Source organism: Euprymna scolopes, chromosome 43 (genome assembly GCF_053919585.1).
Source record: "Euprymna scolopes isolate OS-2025 chromosome 43, ASM5391958v1, whole genome shotgun sequence".
NCBI lineage: Eukaryota > Metazoa > Mollusca > Cephalopoda > Sepiida > Sepiolidae > Euprymna > Euprymna scolopes.
Genome location: NC_136524.1, coordinates 38,981,350 through 38,998,796, shown reverse-complemented (window position 1 = coordinate 38,998,796; position 17,447 = coordinate 38,981,350). Strand labels below are relative to the sequence as shown.

General features: G+C 31.0%; 1 protein-coding gene across 8 annotated transcripts in view; it reads right to left on the bottom strand.

Annotated features, from left to right (window-relative positions):
* Positions 1 to 17,447, bottom strand: part of LOC145268301 (serine/threonine-protein kinase MRCK alpha-like) — a 350,826-nt gene that overhangs the window by 153,454 nt on the left and 179,925 nt on the right. For all 8 annotated transcript variants that reach the window (XM_080123725.1, XM_080123727.1, XM_080123729.1 and 5 more), the window contains exons 21-23: positions 16,601 to 16,701; positions 13,205 to 13,273; positions 5,995 to 6,059 (exon numbers count right to left, since the gene is read on the bottom strand). In XM_080123725.1, the coding sequence (XP_079979851.1) occupies positions 5,995 to 6,059; positions 13,205 to 13,273; positions 16,601 to 16,701 (235 nt within the window). The remainder of the gene's footprint in view (positions 1 to 5,994; positions 6,060 to 13,204; positions 13,274 to 16,600; positions 16,702 to 17,447) is intronic.

Genomic DNA, 17,447 nt, shown 5'->3' with positions numbered 1-17,447 from the left:
TTACAACCCTTCCTTTTCATAACCTATCATACTTTCATAAATCAGAGTCCATTTCCTGTAGGCTGTTTTTGAACCCAGTCAACAACGTGTACTTTTGCTAATATATATATATATATATATATATATATATATAGAGAGAGAGAGAGAGAGAAATACAGTTTGCTATGTATATGCCTGCTAATTTGACATAAGTACTTAATTTCCCTCAATTCTTGTGTTAATTGCTGGTGGTCTTGAGGTAGAATGCTATCCTATGAAATAAAGAGTGATTTTGTGACTGGGTTCAAATCACCAGCAGTAATTATCACTTCCTACACTGATGAGTGTGTAAGCATGAAACACCAGTGTTTGAGGAACCATTTTGTAAATCGTGTTAAAGTTAGAAGTATTAGGAAAAAGAAAATTTCACTACTCTCTTAATTTGTATACTATCTATTAGTGTTGGGACAATTAATCGAAATTAGAAAACTCTGAACTTTTGAAAGAGGTGCGTATTGGAATAAGTACTGCAAAAATTTGCACTTTATTTTTCAATGCCAAAAACTATTCTTTTAAATGTTTTTTTTTGTTTTTAATTTTTGTTAAACACTTAATTTTCTATTACTGATACTAACGATAAAATGATAAATATTTATTGATTTTCAAAGTGCCAGTAAGAGAAATATATATATATAGATCAGCCCCCACCCCCACTTCCATCCCATACAAGTACATTTTTACGTTTGTAAAAACGTATGTTACATGGGTTTTTACGGCAATTCAAAAATTAAAAGTAAAATAAACAACAACTCCATAGCTAAATATTTCAGGTTTTAAGAGAATCACAATCGGTAATTGTATCAGGAAAATCATGGAAATCGTCCCATCACTACTATCTATTGTTTTGGTGTTGTGGAAGCATATATAAAGCAAAAACTGAAGAGGAAAAGTAGAAGCCTGAAGAAATGGTTTTATGTGCCTGGCATGATCCGAGAACAAATTGTTTGTTGCTACACAAATTATTAAGAAATATGGAAGTAAATTTTCCAAAACTAAATATCTAAAAGTACAAATACTGTGTCTATTGTCATCTCAACTCTGAAGACTGCTCTTTTTTTCTATGAATACCAATCTGCTATTTTGTTCATTCTGTCAATCAGGTATGTTAAAGGAAGTATTTAAAACAGTCAATCAAAATGCTTGAATAAAGTCTAATTGAAGAGAGCATTCATTATTTAGTTTGAAAATATAGAGTAGCAGGCGATAGCAAGAATAAAAGAAAAAGATATACGAACAGTTCGACGGCGAATAGTTAACCTATATAAAAAAATACTACCTAGCGCAAGTGGATGCAGTAGATTTGAATATGGAAGTGAAAATAACTATGGCTTCTTGTGTGTAAAAATATTGTTAGAAGTAGCTGTCTAGCCAAAAAAACATGAATCTATAATTTCCAAAAACACACATCAGGAATTGGCTTAAATGGTTGTTGAAGCAGATTTGTATGTACAGGTCTTTGTTGAAAAGCTATAATAGTCAAATCGTGGAAAGATTTTCTTTACAGTGTTTTAATGTACTATTTAGAATTATTCTTTTCAATACACACGCAGAAATATTGCGAAAATAATTAAAATAAGAATAGTAATCTGAATAATCAAAATAATACTACAGGGTTCGTACAGATTTTCAACATCCATTTTCAAGGACTTTTCAATGTACATTTTTCAAGGACTTTTCAACGCACATTTTTTAAGGACTTTTCAACGTACATTTTCAAGGATTTTTCGATGTCCATTTTCAAGGACTTTCCAACGTACATTTTTCAAGGACTTTCCAACGTACATTTTTTAAGGACTTTTCAACGTACTTTTTTCAAGGACTTTTCAACGTACATTTTTCAAGGACTTTTCAACGTACATTTTTCAAGGACTTTTCAACGTACATTTTTCAAGGACTTTTCAACGTACATTTTTCAAGGACTTTTCAACGTACATTTTTCAAGGACTTTTCAACGTACATTTTTCAAGGATTTTTCGATGTCCATTTTCAAGGATTTTCAAAGTTTTTCAAGGCCTTCTCTGGACAAAATTCAAGTTTTCAAAACAAAATTTGGTGTTTGTTTTACAACCACACCAATTCGAAAAAGTGGTAAAAAATTTAAACAAATAAAATATACAACAAATAAATGTTACCATAGCCTATAAAAATTACTTTACAACCTACCTGCATCATTTTCTAATCTTTTCAAATCAGTTTTAAATGCTTTTTATTTCATTTCAAATATTAACTTTATTTACAGCTTTTAATTTAATTTATAAATTAGAACAAAGATAGACGGAAATTTGAATCTTTGTCATGAAACTACCCAACGTAGTTTTGTCATAAAGGGACATAACTCTTGTATCCACAATAATACTATGCAATTTCAAACTTTATTTTCAATATTTAAAAAATATTTTAAGCATATTTTTTATTAATACTTTAAAAAGTAATTTAATAGTATTTATTTTGATTTTATTTTTAATATTTTGACACAAACTTTTAATGGGCATAATGAATACAATTTTCAAGGCCTTTTAAAGATATTTTCCAAATTTTCAAAGATTTTTCACGGTAATTATAGAAATAAGGCCTTTTCAAGGCAAAAGTCAAAATTCAAGGACTTTTCAAATCTGTACGAACCCTGAACTAATAGAAATAATGTTTAACTTTTTGGTACATATGCAGAATAAAGTCTACATTATCATCGCAATGTACCTAACAGAGGTTATTTCTATGAGGTTACGAAAATGCTGGCTAGTTCTTAAGATGCCAAACAAAAACTGTTTTTCTTCTTTTTACTAAAAAAAATTGTTAATGTTTAACGCATTACGGTGATTTTAATTTAAAAAAAAAAAAAAAGTACTTGTACAGGTTAGAGACCATGCTAAAATTAAAATTAAAATTCTTAACATTGAGAGGGGGAGGGTCTTTTTTTTTATTTTTAAAACTAATCTAAATTTGATAAGTAAAAGGATACCATTCACCAAGTGTTTGACTGCTGTGATTTCATTGGCTAAGCATTTCTGCCAGTTCCATCAATTTACGTAATCTGCTTGGAATATGCCCACGATAACATAGTTGTATTCTGTATAAGTACCAACATTGTTCCCAGTGTTATTGACTGCTATTAAAAAACAAGTCTTGGACATAACACTTATTTTTAAAATAATGTTTTTGCACTATTATAATGGATATTTAATAATTTGAGACAAATAAGTTTTAAAAAAACTTGTGAGAAGAAATTAAAGTTTATAGGAGGCAGAACAATGCAAAGATGTAATGGATAGACTCAAACTGATGCAACTTAAAACCAGCTATGCAGTTTCACTTTAATCATATTTACATCGTTTGGACTTCCACTTTCTGTTTAGCAGAAGTCATATCAGTGTTATGCTAATAAAAAATACCTTCTGATTAATGTTTACGTAACTTCAGTCTTATTTTAAAACTCTACACAAAACAGCTTTTACTTTGAAATGCTTCTTTTTCAGAATCATTTTATTTTTAACAAGGGTGAATTTACAGGTCAACACACCTTTTGTCGGGAGACAAAAAAAAACTTTAATCAACAACTAGATGCACTTTTTTCTGGTCCTCCGACTAAAGGTGGGTGGACAAAAACAAAAAAAAAATAAATAAATACTACTGTGATCAACACTTAGATGCAATGTCTATCCTTGAGAAAATTTATATCTCCGATGGAACTATTATCGAAAAAATACAAAAATTGAAAATTACCTTATCTGATTGAAAGCTTTCACATTAATTTATGTAGATAAAATAGATGTCTGCACCTAAATATTTAACCAATAAACTCTTAAACTAACATAACACTGAAATTAACAGGAAATAGTCATCATACACCAAGTACGGTTTATAACAAGTAAAATCTTTGTTTGGATAAACAGATAAGGCATGCAGAACATGTTGACAAGCTGAAATGCAAAATGTTCATTTCAACTTGCCAACATGTTTGTATTCCCTTTTATGCAGGTAAAAATTCATTCATACTAAAAAATATATTTCACTTATAACGTTATTATTAGAAAGAAGCATTTCAAAAGACAATTTTTTTTATGCAAACTTTTAAAAGTAAACTTGAAATAACATTAATCAGAATGGGCCTTTCCTTGGTACATATCAGCATGATTTCCGCTAAACAAAATAGAGAAGTCAAAATTGATCTGTCTTTTTTTTTTTAATTTTTTAAAACTTAACCAATAAATTTAACACTAAAATTATTTCAAGAAGATACATAGTTAAAACATCATTAAAATGTATAATAAAGAGAAAAGAAATGTCTAACATATATTAAAGTGATAAGTATTACAATTGAGAAAAATACTAAATGCAGTTAAAATGTTAAAATCTAAAGAGAAAACAATTTTTTTTTTTTTTTTTTTTTTTTTTTTTTTTTACTTATTACAAGAGACTTTTTTTTTTTTTTTTTGGTGATAACTAGCAAATAAGTTGGTTAAATAACTATCATTAACATGTAAATGTATGTAAAGATATATTTTTCTAAATAATATATGAAACTACACTCATGCTCTGAAAACATTAAAAGGATCCAATATACAATAGACAATCCAGAACGAGATGCAGAAAAAAAAAAGTTTGGTAGCTTTCTTTTATAACATATCAAACCCTTTAGAGTTCTTTAATGCCAAATCCAGTAATTTTGTGGGGAAAAAAAGGCTGTATACTTTTATAGTTTTTTTTTATATCTTTAATTTTTTTTTTTTTTTTTACTTGCTTCCCCAAAAGGTCAGAGTTAGACACGAGGTTGTTTTTTTTAATGTGAGGAGGAAACCAGCTCCCAAAAAGGGCCACTCTGGTTAGGAACATGAAAAATGTATCAGTCATGAAGGATTTCTCCATTAACCAAGACCAATAAACTGTAGTGCAGCATCAGAACAGATACTACACTTTGATCTTGGCCTGAACCCTTTTTTCTATATCTTTAAATATTTATTTATGATATTTGGTTTAGTTGCTGTGATTTACAGCATATCAACCGTTTTAATGTAATGAATACAAAATCCAATAATTTGTGGAAAAGTTTTTATGCTCAAGTTGTTTATATTTTCAAATATTTATTCATGGCGTTTAGTTTGGTGGTTTTGTTTTACAGCATATCAACCCTTTTACGATCCAATCATTTTGGCAAAAGTCTTTATGCTTCAAGTTCTATATATCTTTAAATATTTATTCATGTCGCTTAGTTTGGCTGTTTTGTAGAGAAAAATTGTTTTTGTTTTATGTTTTTTAAACTACACACATTGTTTAAATACCCTCAATTAAAAGTATACACATTGTTTAAAAACTAATTAAAAGTATACACATTGTTTAAAAACTAATTAAAAGTATATTAATTATTTAAAAACTAATTAAAAGTATATTAATTGTTTAAAAACTAATTAAAAGTATATTAATTGTTTAAAAACTAATTAAAAGTATATTCATTGTTTAAAAACTAATTAAAAGTATATTCATTGTTTAAAAACTAATTAAAAGTATATTCATTGTTTAAAAACTAATTAAAAGTATATTCATTGTTTAAAACCCCTTCAATTAAAAGTATATATATGACATTGTTTACAAAGAAAAAATCTAAAAAACAAAGGTTAACTTTTTATTTCCTAATATTTCATTCTGGAGTGTCTCTTGTATTTTTATATAGATGTAAGTGAAAAAAAAAAAGTGGTTATTATGCAAAAATCTGAAATCTAAGAATTGTGAAAAAAAAAAAAAAAAAAAAAAAAAAATGAATATTTTAATCACTGATCCTAGATTGTATTAATGCAATTTATTTTAATTTTTATATAAAAAAAAAACACATAACGGGTCTCTTGGTTAGATTAATAGTGATGGTTGTTAAATAGAGTGCAGTGTGCAATAAACATGTGGAAGTGATGGCAACAAAAATGTTAAAGTATTAAAATAAAAGAAAATAAAAGAAAATGAATTTACCTCGAATGGCACAGAAGATGTCGTAAAACCTTGGAAAAATTTCATTAGTTGCGAAGATTCTTGATCTGAAATTGAAAAAGAAAAAAAAATTAATGTCACCATCGTTATCCATTTCTTGTTTTTCTTTGTTTCACTGCATTTTTATTCACCTCCCTTATGTTTATGTAGGTTGTATATAGCTGCCGATTTAGCGTAATGGTTCAAAGCCTTGACTGTCGCATGGGCGGTCAGTTTCGATCTTGGTTTGAGGTAGTTGCCTGTCTAGCCACACTGATGAGTTGTGATACAGCAAAACAGTACTGTATGTGGATGACTATAATGCTCCTTATCTTGAGTTGAGTATATTGGGAAGTGATACACGATATACCATTAGCATATAAAGTAGTAATACACACGGACGAAAAAACGCTTTGGATAATCACAGATTTCAAGGTAGTTCTACTAAAATAGCCATATTTTTTAAACCAAAGCACTTCAAGTCTTCAAATTACTACTGTTTTGTTCGGAAATGAATATACTTTCAAATGAATTAATAAATATGAATGTACATTATATATTTTAAGAGTTTTAAGCAAATAAAGTGATAAAAATGTGAACGTCATAAAATGGCGTTTTCGGTAAGGTTTTGTAATGACCCCCCGTTTTCTAAAGGTCCGTACCGTGATTGTATGAAGAATTTCGTCATGAAATTTGGGAACCAATTAGAAGAGGTGTTAATCTTAATACTGTCAAGTGTCCGAAATATTTTTGACCATTTCTTTTTTTGTCGTGTTAAAAATAAGACTTTAATATGACGAGTATTGAACATTTTGAAAAAAAAATTATTCGGACACCCAGTAGTAAGTAAATCAATCTTTTTACTATCTTTATCAATTAAAAGTATTATTTTATGTTGAGTAGGACCACGGTAATTGATAATTTAAAAGGACCTACCCGAAAAAAAAATTGTTATATTTCTCGAATTTGGTCAAATGAAGTTAGTATTTTAAAGAAGCAGCAGCAGCTTCAGCCTGTAGAATCAGCCATAGCACAGCACAGTGTAAACAACACGCGTTCTTTAATTTTTATTCAAGAACGAATTAAGAAAAATATGAAAATATGAATATAAATGTTCTTATACGTTTAATGAGAGCTATTTTGTTATCAGAATAACATTAGTTTAGAACTATTCGGTTTTCAGAATGTATAATAACAATCCCAACCAATTCGGCATTATGAATCTGTTGCAATTTCTTACATAGCTCGTCAAATTTAAAAACATGGTTAAAAAACAAAAACTACAATTAGGAAGCTTGCATGCACTTTTATTCTTTAAATTAGTCTTGAACAACGAATTAAAACAATGTTTTACTGCGAACAGCCACAAATGTTTGTTTTTTTTAAATCAAAATAAGTATCAAAATCTCGTTCATACATAGATTCGAAAAAGTTGTCAAAAAACAAATATATAACAAATAAATGTTATCAAAGGCAAGATAAGTTACTTTTCTACCTAACTGGATATATTTTTTGTGTTTTTATTCAATGTAACATGTTTATTCAGCTCGAAATACATACAGTGTTTACCGATGTATTGGAAAATTAAAAATAGCGCCCGGCCCGACTCTCTTTGACACGGTAAGTTTGAGAAAAGGAGTTAAAAATAAAAAAAAACTATACAAAATACTGTTAAAAACTCACCGAATATATGTCAGCCTATGTTACGGTAACATATTGAGCGAGTTTCTAGCAGTATTTTGTCTACTTTTTTATTTTTAACTCTTTTCCCCAAACTCACCGTTTCAAGAGAGTCGGGCGGCGGGCGCCATTTTAAATTTTCCAAAACATTAGTAAACACTGTTTTCAAGCTGAATAAACATGTTACATTAAATAAAAACACTAAAAAATTATCCAGTTAGGTAGAAAAGTAACTTGCTTTTGATAACATTTATTTGTTATATATTTGTTTTTTTTGACAACTTTTTCGAATCTATGTGTATAGTAATACAAACCCTCAAAATCTATATCAATATTCTTGAAATTTTAAAAGCAGTTAGAAAACACATCAAACTACAATTAGGAAGCTTTCTATTTTGTTATTTTTTTTTCTACTTATTAAGCGAAAGATATTTTACAACCTGCTCCAGCGTAGTATAAACGGCCTATGGAATTAACACCTTCAATCTCGAAAATAGAAATCAACAAATTTTTGAACGCTCTCTTTGAAAAAAAGCTCTCTTAACTTTACCTCTAATACAAATTATGTGTGGCAAGTCTCCTCCTAAAACACTCTTTAACCCTAACAATAACACTAAGTTCGAGTGGCAAGCGCCCCCCCCCCCCAACAAAATATCTCTGTAAGCCACATACAAGCATCTAAAACAAACAAAAAATAGACCCTTCCTTAAAGAAAAATACACATAAAAATAAATTGGTTAACTGTCCTAAAATGCTAGAATGGCCAGGAAATTATGAATTATTTTACATTAAATTTTTGTGAAACTAACCGCTCCCCCTCTAATATTGTTTTTGTTAGCTTTGTCTCTGTCAAGTTTTCAGTATGTTCGCACATAATTTTCCTTAGCCCTACAATTAATTCAAAGACCGAATGGCAACCCTCCTCATATTCTCATTGCATAGAAACCCTCTTAAAACTACACATAATCATCTTAAAAAAAAAAAAAGCATGCATATTTTCCCATAGAAAAAAAAAATTAACTGCCCTAAAATGCTAGAATGACCTGTAATAGGAACTTATTTTACATTCAATTCTAAAATAATTTGTTTATCTTTCATTAAAGTATTTCATGGCATTTTATACATAATTTCCTAAAAAGGTAGAATCACATTTTGGAGGGGTGGTCAGAAGGAGTTGAGTGGGGTTAAACAGAAGGTGTTAATCTACAATAATACTAAAGAAATATTGCAATATATTCATTTTTAAATGGTCTTATGTTTAGATTTAAGTTTTTTGTACATAAAGCACATTACAATTCAACTTTAAGTTCTCCAACTTCTTTTCTGTTTATGGATACATGGCATTTATAAGGAATTGCTGCATATTTATGCACATTTACTGCAGATTATTTGGAAACCATAAACTTTGGGAGATTTTCAGTTGCATATTCTGATTCCTTGTACAAAAATACACTTATATGGTAAATTTCATTTCTTAGTCTTGTGTTTTAACAAAGATATGACATTTTTACTGAAAAAGTAGTGCAAAAAATGTGACGAAACGCATATGGTCTTAAAGAGGGAAAAATATCCAAACGTGTGAGGTACAAAAATAGCCATAACTTCCTTAATTTTAATCAGATTTCAAAAATTTAAAAAGATTCTTTCTTAGCTCATCAAGCTCTTTCTATGCATACCAATATTGAAATATTCAATGCTATTTCAATTTTTTCATGTGTATTGCTATATAAAGCGATGCTCTTTGTGTAAACAAATCGAGCTTGGGTATTCGGACAATGCCAAAACATTGTTAATTCACTACCTGCACAGCAGCTGCCGATTTAGCGTAAGGGTTAAAAGCCTTAACTATCGCACGGGCGATCGGTTTCGATCCTGGCTTGAGTTAGTTGCCTGTCTAGCCGCACTGATGAGCTGTGATACAGCGAAACAGCACTGTATGTGGATGATTATATATATATATATATATATATATATATATATATATATATATTTCAATAGAAAAATGCGAGCATGAAAAGTAATATGGTTAAGCTTAAACAGGGAAAAGTAAAGGACTAGTTGTTAAAACTGGAAAAGAAAAGGACAAGATATTCTAGTAAAAAAATACAATTTATAATTTCAAATATTGCAACATTAAGAATTGATTATATAATGTTATAAATTGAATTTTTAAAAAAATTCTTAATACTGCAATAATTTAAGTTATAAATTTATTATATTTTGTACTAGAATATCTTGTTCTTTTCTTTTCCAGTTTTAACAACTAGTCCTTTACTTTGCCATGTTTAAGCTTAACCATATTACTTTTCATGCTCATATTTTTCTATTGTAATCCATGATTTTTCCAGGCTACCAGTAAATTCACTTGTTCTTTGTTTAATTTCTGTCTTATTTTTTTGCCCGCGTTAAACATAACATACACATATATAATAACAATGTATGGCACTCGTCTGCTTTCAATAAAATCCTTCCAATTATCTCCCTTTCATTCTTTTATCCTCTCTATTTCACTTATTACCTTTCTTTTCGTGAGAGCGGTGAATTGGTAGCAACAGTAGCCGCTGAAGCGACGTGGTTGCTATAGAAACCAGTCATAAAAAAAAGTCGCTCACCTCCTTACATTTTTTTTATTTATTTTGAACACCAGTAAATTTATCATAACTTGTTTTACTGAACGAAAATTGAAAAAAAAATTTTCACAATATAGCTGAGAAAGTGATCTATAAACTGTAATAATAGTTTTAAATTTGTTTGAAAAAATGAGTGAGCAGTGAAGCTTTAAAGCAGTTCTAAATGATTAAAACTGCAACTTAATCATATATTTAAACACTAGTGTTTGAATGATTATCGTCAAGAATGAGATTTCAATAGAAACGTTGTTTAAATTTGAATAAAATACTCATCAAGTGCGCTTGAAACCAAATCACAACGTAATATTAGGAAAATAAACAAATATTTTACTTGTTTGAAATTTATAACATAAATATATTTCGGAGGTATACTCCATCTTCAGTATGTTGTTTTGTTTCAATAATGCATATTTTATTTTATTCAAATTAAAACGTTTCTATTGAAATCTCATTCTTGACGTTATTCTCACGTTACCTACGCACAGTTCAAACATTGCAAAATACAACCGCCAGATACAACACGCGGCTCTATACAAACAGACTTCTTGCTCCAAATTTACAACATGGCAAGGAAGGAAAAGAAAAAAAAGAAACAAAACAACACACTGAAGATGGAGTCTACCTCCGAAATATATTTGTTATAAATTTCAAACAAGTAAAATATTTGTTTATTTTCCTAATATTACGTTGTGATTTGGTTTCAAGTGCACTTGATGAGTATTTTATTTCATAACATGTTTACTTTTCCAGAATAACATGCTTACATTTCAAGATCCAAATATTTATTTTTCATACAAAACAGCTTCTCCAGTGCTACAATTTCGGTACATTTGTTACAGATACATTTTGTTATGCAGAAATAATGGGTTATTATTACATCAATACTGGCTCTTTTTGTGCATATACTCTTCAGAAAAATTAGAAATTCTTTGCTTAGATAGAAAAAAATGCATGACAATATAATGTTGCAAGAAATAAATATATATATATATATATATATATATATATCAATTATGGAAGGTAATTACACTTTTCTAAAGTTCATTCTTCACTTAATAATTGGTGAAAATTTCATAATTCCATAATTACCTGATTTTTGGTAGATTTTTAAAGAGACACTCAGTCAAAACAAAATTTACACCTCACCTCCATTTTGTCTGTTGCTATGCTACAGTATGACAGAAAGGGTTTCTTGTTTTTGTTTGTTATATTGTATTTTCATTCAGCTCCCTCATGGTCTACCTCTTTATGAGGAGGTCAGGCATAAGATCAGATGTGGTTTTGAGAATCCAACATACTAGGATAAGCATACTCTGGCCTACACAAAATGCCTGAGCAGGCCCTTAATAAGAGCACCTTAGTATATTTACCCATTTTTGTACTCTGAACATAATACCTAAACTGTGATTCCTCGTTTTAGTTACTGTGATACACAAGTAATTTTTGTTTTAAGAGTTAATATTTTGCAGGTATACAAAAAAAACGAAAATTAACATTTGGATACTTTGTGAATCAATTTTTAACAGATTTTATTAAAATTGATATTCTTCTAAAAATCTTGCTTGCCTTTGTGTTATTACTCCACTAGGAGAGATTGAAAATAAACTAACCTCGTTTTGGAGATAAAGTAAAACTTTACAGTGTGAACCTCAGAGGATTGAACAGAATCACAGCCCAGTTCGACAGCAGAAAGCTATTGGTATCATAATTCTCATCCTCTTCATCCTTTCCCTGGCTAAGTTATGAATTGCAGGATGGATTTCTACAAACTTTCATTTAATATTCATTTTGCATGTTGGCAGTTATGAAGATAGTCCCAGAAGCTCTCTATATGCAAACGTTGTTAGACACCAACTTAGAGAGGTTGAACTATACAAGACATAAAATAACAATGATATAGCATCTAGCTTAACCAAGCTGAACCTAGATTATCCAACAATTTTTCCTTTTTGTTTTTTTTGTAATCATTGTCAAATTTAACAGTTCGATCTTGTAACACAGGAAATACACTGATGCATCCTTCAGTACGGCATAATCACGTTGACACACCCGCGGGATCACCAAAGTTAATGCCGAACCTGGTCAATACTAAATGGGTTACCATTTAAGAATTTCAGGTGCTGTATGTGCTCTCCACATTGTCGGTATTGTTTCCAGTTGTCCTGAACTTCTCCTTGCCACTAGACTCAAGCAGTGCTGATTCAGGAGAGGTGTGGTTTGAACTTGTGCATCCCTTGCCTCACAATTAGATGCACAGCTGCCCCTATGGGGGGGGGGGTCTTTTGAGACTGAACAGAGGCATCAATATACCCTTCAGTACTAAGATGGGTACAGGGGAGAAAAGGAGAATACCACTGTTAATCCTTTTCCAAATGTTTTTATATGTTGGGCATGTACCTCTCACATTCTGAGAGAGTTCAAAAAAGAGTCTCGAATCTAATAGGTCCTGCATTATCGGCCAAACTCCAACCTCTGTCCAACCGCTGCAATGTTACATTTCTGTGCCTATTTAATAAGCATTTTGATGGAATGTGCTTTGATGAACTCAGAGCTTGTGCCCCCTTGACGTACATACATCTGATTAACTTGACACATGGCAAAATTCCACCTCTTTGCTGTTGAGATCCCTAGATGCTGAATAACCTACTTTAATAGTTTCTTTCCTTTGGACTGCTAAATTTTGGAATTCCCTCCCTGTCCTCTGCTTCTCTGACTGACTAACATGCAGAAATTTAAATGTAATGTGAACAGACATCTTGATCATCTCTTTACATAGTCCCCTGTAGACATGGTCCCAAGTGTCGTTATGTCCAAGTGTCAATATACCTTATTTGGGATTAACAAGAGAAAAAACAAAATTTTTAAAGAAAGAAAACAAATCCGACATTCAATGTAAATCTCACCATCTTCTCTTTTCCTTTGATCCCTCTTTTCCGGATGCTCTGGACATTTAGTACATATTTCTGCATTATCTGAAAAGGAATTAAATAAAAATAAAATACATTTATTCATGTGTGTGTGTGTGTGTGTTCGAAGAACATGCTTTGTTTTGAAAACTCATCTGTACTTTCGGCAGTGGCTGTACAACCCAAGGCTGGAGACACAGGATCTGGCACAACAGGTGCACCGAAACTCCATAGTTTGTATCAATGCTGTTAAGGCTCTGTGGCGCTAATCTCCAACGTCCGTGAGGTTCTAACAACAGGCAACCTCAAATGTGATAGTAGCTTTGTGGACAGTGACTAGCTAGTTTAAATGATTAGTGGCACAGTACTCCAATTCCTTTGGTCCAAATTTGCACCACCGTAGATTCGTCTGTGCATGAATAATTTTATAGTGAGAAGATTATTGCACAGGGACAATGCCATGATATTCTCATGGTATGATAAGCCTTGATCCAGTGGCACAGAGAACCATTATAATGAGAGACTGCCAAACTGCAGTGGATAGGATGCTGTATCCATGCTCTAAAGTAGGGGTTGGCAACTCTCAACCCGCAGGTTGAATGTGGCCCACGAGTCAATTTTGTCTGGCCCGCTATCTTACCCTAGACACAATGTAAATATAGGCAAACCAAACCAAAGTGACAGTTGAGGGTCTGAATATATTGCATCGAAATTTAAATTTTAAAAAAAATTTTATTTGAGATTTTTGTTCTTTTTCTCTTTCCAAAATCTTTTGTGTCTGAACAGTGGATTTGGAGTGCTGAACTTTTAATGATGCCTGGACAAATAACTATTTTTTTCATTGACCATTTCGCAAAATGCGTTTGCTTAATTTATCAAAAAACCATTGCTGTGAAGAAACAGCATTATGAAAATTGTCAATCATTGCAACAATTTACTGAAAAAGCACAAGAACAAGAAGTTGCACGGTTGAGAAATAATTTAACAAAGAAATCATCCTTTTTTTTACAAGAAAAGTTGAAGAAAGTGATCGAAACACTCGCGCTAGCTATGAGGTGTCAAAACTAATTGTAGAAAGGATGAAACTTTTACTGATGGAGAGTTCTTCAAAGAATTATTGTTAAAGGTAGCAGATGTTGTTTGTCCAGAAAAAAAGAATTATTTTCTGCTATCAGTTTGTCGGCAAGGACAGTAACAAGGTGTATTGAAGAGCTGGCAGCAAATGTCAGAAGTGATTTTTTTTTTTCTTTTTACATAGGCATCACCACTTATCAAGGCCAAGAGGCCACTCGAGGATAAGGGTTAAAGAGTGTACAGTAGAAATTGGACAATATAGTAATCGTTAGTAATGGAAATTTGGTAAATTTGTTAACAAGTGGGACGGCTCATCAAGAACTTGTTTACGTTAGACTTGAAGACAATCATATTGTAGTCAGCTGGAAAGTAGGAAAACGGAAGGCAATTCCACAGGCATGCAGTTCTAAGAAAGAAGCTTTGTTCATGGAATCTACGTTTAGGTTTAGGCACAGATAAAGAATGGGGGGGGAATTATTGATAGTGTTTTCAGCTAGACGAGTGTTTCTTGTGAAAGTTTGGCAAGGGGGGACCATAGACTGAAGCTCAGTCGAATACTTTCCATGAAAATAACGATATAACAGAGACAAACTCGCAACATCTCTTCTGTGAGATAGAGGTTGCAGGGAAGAGAAAAGGATATCTCCTAAGAGACTACGAAGTCTATTTTGAACTCTATCAAGACAGGACAAGTCTTTTCTTGGGGGGCATTTTAAACAATCTGGAGTATTATTCCATTGCTATCAATGAAACCATAGATATGAAGAATACTTGCAGACTTGCAGTGTTTGTGAGGAGTATAACACCAACATATGATATTGTGGAAGAATTTGTGAAATTGATTCCTATGAAAGACACTAGCACTGAAGTAGATATTTTGCAAAGCATAATAAAATGGATTACAGAAACGAATCTGGATTTATCGTTGCTTTCTGGAGCAATAACAGATGGAGCACCAGCAATGGTTGGGGAGAAAAAGAGCTTTGTTGTATTGCTGTAAAACCATATAGGCATTGATAAAATAATAAGCAAACTTTGTTGTATTCTTCATCAAGAAGCTTTGTGTGCAAAACTCACTGAATTTTAAGGACATCATGGCAGTAGTCATAAAAACAGTGAATTTTATATTGTCAAGAGGACTAAACCACCGCCAGTTTCAAGAATTTCTGAAACAAATTAAAGCAGAGTATCGCAACCATAGATATTTTCCAAATGTTCAATGGCTTACCCAAGGAAAAGAGAAGAGATTTTCATGTTTTTAGAGAGCAACGAACAAGATAATTCTCACTTTTAATATTCATATTGGGTGGTCAAGTAAGCTTTTCTAGTGGACATCATGACCCACACGAACACACTGAATCTTGAGCTTCAAGGAAAGAAAACAGGTTGTATTTGAGATGTTTGCTCAAATTACAGCTTTTGAGAGAAAGCTTCGACTGTGAGAATCAGAGTTTTAAAAAGGAGATTACTCTCATTTCCTAAGTCTCCAAAAATCACAAGAGAAATATAATACCAGACATCTTTGTGAGCTCTATTAGGGATCCAAGAAGCGAGTGTCCTATCGTTTTGCTGACTTCCTGAAATATAGAATTCTGGTGTGCTCCCTGGCTAAAGGTACTACCTCTACCAGTCACATCTTGGAGGCAACAGGGTTTTTATAGATAGCGAAATATTAAAAATGATTCTGACTTGTAATCACAACGACCGATGTACAAATGACAAGCGTTCGATCTTTGTGAATTTGTTTTTTTTTTTTTTAAATAAACATTTTGTTGTTTTTCTTTGTTTTTATAGATAGCAAAACATTAAACAAGATTCCAACTTGTGACTGCAACAATCAATGAGAAGAGAGATGGCATGATATAACCCTCATTTGAAACCTCACCAAAGACCATAACCGTGGCTAAAAACTTTGTTTTCATCACCCTCTTACTCATGGCAATCCACCAATGTATTTTTAGGGTGCTGGCAATGGTCCTAATGTCATAACTTGGATCGGTAGAGAGCATGAGATACAATGGTGCATCTCTGATCTCACTTATTGAACATTGTGTCACTTTCAGACTTGATAGAAGGCTCCTATTCCTCTTGGGATTTGTACACAACTGACCAACTAGTAGATGGTCTGCATCAAAAAAAGAAAACCAGTTTTCATCAATTGGAAATGGAATCATGCCAGCTTTTCTATGGTGACAATTTTATCATTCCATCTTGTAATAATGCCTCATTATAATAAATGGGATTTTTTTCAAAAAAAGTAAAAAGTGTCAATGAAAAAAATGTATCAAAATAAAAAAAAATAAAAAAATAAGTACATACTTTTGTTGTCAAATTTATCGCCACCATAATTCCGGAACTCTTTTGCTTCTTTTAGCTCTTCTTTTAACTTTTTCACCTCGGCTTCATATTCAATGAGTTTGCTGAAAAGAAGTTATTAAAAAATTAGGAATTTAGGTTTTTATCCACAAAAGAAAAAAATTAAACATGCACGATTTTGCATTGTGAGTGAAACAGTTGCATTTGCGAGCAATTCTTCCAAGATGGCGACTAGAAATGATAAAATGCTTATCTTTTGGAGATTGCACTTCCTATACCGATAATCTCCCAAAGCTTATTACTGAGTAAAAGAAGATCTTTTTAATCCTTATATTTTTTTATAAAACAAGCAAGGTCAAATTATTTAAACAATAAAAAGTTTAATAGAACAATATACTCTCTATTTTTTTTTTTTATTAACGAAGGCTGTTTAAAAACATCTGAAGAAATTCAAATATTTATACCTTAACGTCTCGACATAAAATTCAATGCATATTTAGAATTACACTTATTAAAAAAAAAAATGCAGAAAAATCTTTATGATGTATGTACTCGTCACGGAATGAAGGTGTCATATTCTAAAAATCATGCCAGTTTGGCTTTTAACTTATAATAATGAACATAAATATTTAGTTGTCAAAGATCAACTAAAGATAGATTTGTCTGTAGAGTCCTGACAAGGGAGGAAAAAAAAATGAACTTGTTTGCGGACATCTAAACGAAACAAATCTTATTCTATTAATTTAATGTCACTTTTGCCTTGTTCAAGGGTCAAATTTTATATATATATATATATATATATATATATATATATATATATATATATATATATATCTATATAAATAAAATG